The sequence below is a fragment of the Morone saxatilis genome, unplaced genomic scaffold, assembly GCF_004916995.1.
Source record: "Morone saxatilis isolate NCDOM2014 unplaced genomic scaffold, NCSU_SB_2.0 Contig16, whole genome shotgun sequence".
NCBI lineage: Eukaryota > Metazoa > Chordata > Actinopteri > Moronidae > Morone > Morone saxatilis.
Genome location: NW_023339718.1, coordinates 15911919 through 15917989, shown reverse-complemented (window position 1 = coordinate 15917989; position 6071 = coordinate 15911919). Strand labels below are relative to the sequence as shown.

The 6071-nt window shown below is 40.5% G+C and overlaps 1 protein-coding gene across 1 annotated transcript in view; it reads right to left on the bottom strand.

The window, feature by feature from the left end:
• aacs (acetoacetyl-CoA synthetase) overlaps window positions 1–6071 on the bottom strand; it is a gene marked incomplete in the record, with an annotated part of 37493 nt that overhangs the window by 27365 nt on the left and 4057 nt on the right. The window contains 3 exon segments of the mRNA XM_035659159.1: window positions 241–355; window positions 1488–1585; window positions 5580–5693. Of these exon segments, the coding sequence (XP_035515052.1) occupies window positions 241–355; window positions 1488–1585; window positions 5580–5693 (327 nt within the window).

Sequence of the window (6071 nt, the reverse complement as noted above, 5' to 3'; positions counted from 1 at the left end):
TTTGGTTTGTCCGTTCTGGGCTAAACATGCCAGTTGAACATGGTAACCTCAGTAGAAGAGGTATATAGATAAAAATGTTCATTCTAAAGGTAACGGAAACACAACAATTCTTATTTTCAGGTGATTATACACTAATGAAAACATGCCTATGAACATTATAATTCATTTCTGCCCATATCTGCACTGAATCTTTAAAAAAATGTAAAAATGTAGAGTTAGATTTATTATGTGGGTTCCAACCTTTGACAACACTGATGAGCTTTTCCATGTGGTCATGTGTTTTGCCATTGTACACCACAGCAGCAACAGAGAAGATCAGTTTGGGCTGGATTTGAGAAAACCTGTCAAGGACACCCTGAGAAGAAATAGAGAGAGGGATGGTTAAACTGGAGGAAAGTGAAAAGTAAGAACAAATTATTAGAACCACAGAAAACCGTCAAGTCTGCAAAAAACCTTGAACTTAAGTTATCCACGACTCTCATAAAAGTAAATCTAGAATGGTCATGTTTGATAGAAAATAATTCTGAGATTAAATTAGGGGAGTGGGCTTTTTAACCAAAAAGAAGCGCACTGAAGTAAGCAGACAGGAAAGGCAAAATAAAATCAATCAGTATGTATGCTCTGCAACACCAGTGTAACATATAACACCAGTGCAAAACAGGAGCCTATTAGTATAAGCAAAGAATGAAGGAAGCAATGGCAGAGTAACAGTAAATTCAGAGGGAGGAGATGAGCTCAAGACAAAATGTCTGCACAATATACCTTTATATCTTACATCTGTACATTACTACCTAATTAAAGCATCAACTGGAAAAAATATAGTCAAATAACTTCCTCCTAAGGTTGAGGACATGTTTTGATTGTAAATGTAGTTCTCTGATCTGCCAGACGGGGCAGTAGCACACCACAAAAGGGAAGCAGAGACCGAGATGACAGAGAGACTATTAAAGGGTATGATGTTAATTACACTCACACACACACACGAGCTCTCATTTTGCCTGACAGACCTCATTGCTCTGTATACATATGTTTGTTTGCACATGTCTTTTTTCTCCACAATCATGAATCCACTATTTTGAATTGATAAAAGAACATTGGCCCAGTATAACTGTACTGTATATGGAGGAAGACATGAGCTCTGCCAGGATGAAAATAAAAACTGCCACTCTGACATGCTATGTCTAAACCAACAGATTAAGTAGGTTTTGTTTAGTTTATTTGTACTATTTGGCTCTCAAAGCACTTCTCATCTGTTTCTTGTTTCGTACTGTTTTGTTTTTTTTGTGTGTGTTGTACGGTGTCCTCGAGTGCCCAGAGAGTAAAATGTATTATTATTATTATGAATGGGAAAGTGTTCCTATTATAAAATCTAAATACAACGAGACAATAAAGTGTTATGATACAGCAGCCAATGTGGAACAAGAAAGTATCACTCAAACATATGTAGAAAAAAACAGAAGCCAGAATGAGTACAGTGCAGTCCTTACATTGACTCCAAAGTCGACAGACGTGGAGCTCCAAATGGCTCCGATGCTGGCTGCTGCTAACATGGCCTCCACTGCATGGATACCATTGGGTAGGTAGCCTAAATGGGAAGGAAGTCAATGAGTTTAAGCAGCAGTCCGTAAGATTCCTTCAGTATTCCCTAAGGATTATGATGGCTTTTGATAAACATACAGATCTACAGAAGAATAAAATATACATATAAACAAACTGACAACATGGCAGTGCACCAGCTTACCTACGATAGCACATTTACAGACAAATACTTCTAGTAGATTTTATTCTCAAAATGCCCAACAGCACAAAATGTATGTTCATAAATGACTTATGCAGCACTATTACCCAGACCACACATATGTGACAGGAACCTAGACTTTTCTATAGTTTGTTAGACTTTCAGTGTTCTCTTGAGATGTAAAATCTCAAGAGTAACTGGAAAGAGAAACTGGATTTGTTATGTAGTCTCTGCCTCACAACTGCAGAATACCACACATTAAGTCATCTCACTGAAAGAACAGTGGAAAAAGACACATAGATAAGATAGAGAAGGGACGAGGCAGAACGATACTGAGCGAAAACAATCGGGATGAAAGGAGACGAGAGAAATGAGAATGTAAAAAGAGGGGGGGGGGGAGAGAGAGGGAGGGAGAGATGTGATGAATATTAACCAGAGCAGTGAGAATATTTCATTCTTAACAAGCAGAGCTGAGATTATAAGTGCTGTCTCGCTGTAATATATAATCCTTGATCAATATAGTAAATGGTGTCCAAGGACACTACCGGTCTTCTCACTGGACAGACTCAGACAACCAGCAACAGGGAGAGCGACAGAGAGAGACATGAAGAATACCAAACTGGGATGCACAGTATTTAAACTTGTGCCATTATCTGCCTTTCACTCCCATGTTAATTTCAGATCATGTGTCAATGCAATGACACATGACATGAAGTCAGCCCAAGCTCCACACAGGAGCTCTCATGCTACCTTTAAACCCAGGGCTGATAACATGTATCTAATCTAACGTGATAAAACGATAATAAAAACAGCCGGTAGTTGCAGCCAAGCAATCTGACTGCTCAAAGGCAACCATGCTGTCACTTCGTATAAACTGTGACTAATCGCAGATTTAGCGGTTACTATGCCGACTCCTGCTGTAACCAGGAAGCTGATCCCAGATAGATGACACCTCAGGCTGACAGATCACCATCCTGCTACACTGGCTCTACAGACACTCTCATAAAATATTGTCCTCTTACACCGGACCAGGACAAATAGCGCCATGGATCATAATCTTACGACAACCCCTCGCTTGACTGCCTCTGTGGTTACTGTTATGAATCTTTTTATGTTGTAGCAACACTGCTTACACATTAAAGCAACACGCTGCTGTTCCTATCTATAAAACATTTCAGGTCTACGTGCATGTTGTTAACCACTGAATGAAAGCCAACTTGGCCTCCAGGAAGTAAATGGGTACTTGCACCACTTCATATTAAAATGCACTGTCATAGTGCTATAACATTTTGGTTACTGTTTTTTTAGGTTACAGAAGCAAGAATACGATCACTTATGTAAAATCAGCTCAGAGAAAAATAGGGTAAAACTAATTCTAGCACTGCAGGGGGAAACTCTGTGGAGTCAGGTTGGTTTGTCGACACTGCAAGACTTAAGAGGAGATGAGATTTAACGAGTGTCTTAACCAGAGTTAAACCATGTTGACCTCACTGGTGCAATGTTGTGGAGCTAACATGGCCACCACTGAAAACAGCCAAGTTCAGAGTTGTTCAAGTATAACATGTTGGATAGTTGTTGTTCAGGGATGTGTTTTCTACATTCTAAATATGTATTTGATTGGCAGATATTATTTAACATTTTAAAGCTGCTACATTTTTGTTTTATACTACTGACTCAACATTCAGATTACTCAACACTAAAAGACTGTGATTGCACAATGAATGTTTCCCGGTGGATGAACAGTGGGCGTGAGGGCCTGATACAAGCTCCCTAACAGGGTGGAGGGTGAGTTTGAGGGTGACAGGACCAAGGAGAAGAGCAACAGAACTAAAAGGTTCATAAAAAGGAGAATACATACGTGTGTGTGCGTGCGTGTGTCCGTGTGTGTGCGTGTGTGCGCGTGTCTGCTATAAAGCTTGGCTGGTTTCATCAGCTAAGTGGTTATATATCTCCTGGATTACAGACACTGACAAGACATTTTAGTTACAACTTGGGGACAAGGACATCCACACACGTAAGTGAGCACACACATTTAAACACACATACACACACAGACACACATTTAAACACACATACACACACAGACACACACACACACACACACACAGATTTGTGTTAGATATCTGAGGAAAGTAATGGAAAGAAGAGATAAAGGAGGCATGAAGTAGTTGTTGTCTCTCTCTCTCTCTCTCCCTGTGTTTTTCTAGCTGTCTCTCCCTTTCTGTCCACCCTTCTATCGCTCCCATCTTTCTAATGAGATTCCCACAAAGCTTAAGTGATTTAGCTAATGGAATTCCCTACCGCAATCCATCTCTTCTCTGAGCACACACACAAGCTTACATACACTCCCTGGTCATTCCTGGACCGAGCAGCTCAGTTTGAGCTCATGGACAGCAGCCATAGACATTAGTCACTTTGCTGCTTCAAAATAAAAGCAGGGAAATCCTTGAACATATGTGGGGGAATTTAGGCTGCATGATTTGAAGACAACTCGTTTTCACTGGTTATGTCAGAATACAGTCCTATGGCTGGCTTCACCTACCCATGATATGATTGCTCTTTTTATGAATACTCACATTCATTATTGAATAGACTTACAGGGAGGTGGCCAGTACAACCACAGGTTCTCTTAGAGTCAAAGAGTCAAAGCTCTTGTAGTTAAGGACTGGCAGACAACCCAGATGTCCCATCAGTTTTCTCTTGCACATCATACACACACACACACACACGTATTTTTTGTGACCTCTGAACTATTGAACTTGTTCTCCGTCATCTTTATCTAGACAAAAAAAGTTTGCCACAAAAATATGGTGTAAACATGTTCAATCCAGCAAAAACCGAAGATGTCTGAGAGAATGAAAGGTACTATTTGACAACCCATGTGTAACTGAAGCCCTGGAGCCACTGGCACAGCACAAACAGCTCCATACACATTGCTGTGTCACTGCTGGAAATATGGTACAGAGAATGAAACAGACAATGATAGATAAGATTCAGTGAAGTCAGACATTTGTCTGTTTTAAGAAACTGTGTGAGAGACATTGTTATTACATTATATTATATTATATTCAGCTATTATACATGCCCATATAAAAAAAATTGCTTACTCCACAACAGTAGAGTAACACAGGCATCCATTTTGAGATCCAAAAGCCTGATAATGCCACCAAACGTATTTGTTTTCTTTCTTCAAGGAGTCTGGTCAACAAAAGCTTTAGTTGAGAAGGCTTAAAAGCTTTTGTTTAACAACCCTAAAGTAACTAAACTCCACATAGCTGAACAGGTCTGACAGCTCAATATGCATTATGTGACAAAAAAACTGCAACAGTGACTAAGATAAGAGCATTTGACCCTTAAAATGGTTTTCAAATGGCATGCACTGAAGCTCCAGTTGCTGCAATGGTGCTCCTCAGTGGCAGTTTATACTGTAGTTTGCAGGTACTCACGTGTAGATCTAAATGAATGTGCTGCACAGTGGGGCCTTGCAGAAAAAAAAAAAGCCTCCTCAGGCATTCCTCCCTGTACAAATATGAACCTTGAAAAAGTAAATGGTGACTTTCAGAAAGAGCTGCAACTTGTGCCAAGACAGCCAGCTCTCCTTACCAGTGAGCACAACACACACAGAGCTATGGCAAAAGAGCCCATGTCCAACTCATGCTGCAACTGCTTCCAAATAAGAAAGAAGGAAGCAGTGAGAGGGAAGGAGAGGATGAAGAAGTCAGGAGGAGAGCAATGAACCTATTTACCAATGAATCACTTGTCGTGTATAAAACGCTAGTGCCACTCTTACACATTCTCATTCTCCCGCTGTGAGACACAGAGCGATAAATGTGAGACTTACCTACGACCCTGTCTCCAGTCTGGACGCCCATCTTCCTCATGGCTGCAGCAAACAACGCCACGTCGCTCCTCAGCTCCCCAAACGTCACCTTCACAATCTCATCATTTGCCTCCGCTGGTGGACAGAGAGACAAGGAAGAACAGAAATAAGAGATAAATACGGACAAAAAATTTATTCTTGAAATGAAGGACACCTGGATGTAGTCTGATTGTGTACCACTTTGTTAATGTTGGTTTGACTTATGGGTTGACATTAATTCCAGTAAAACCTGTGACATTCAAATCCACGAAAAAAAGGAAAACGTGGAGACAGAGATGAAGACATAAATAGAGATGGATAGTGTGGCAGAACAGAAACCACAGACAGGAACAGTCTTCTTGTCTCTAAGTAATAGTTCACTGACATTCACAGAGGCAGCATCATGACCAATGGGCCTCCTCATAATTACATTACAGTTCCTGGGCAAGGCTGCGTGTGTATATGTGTGTGTGT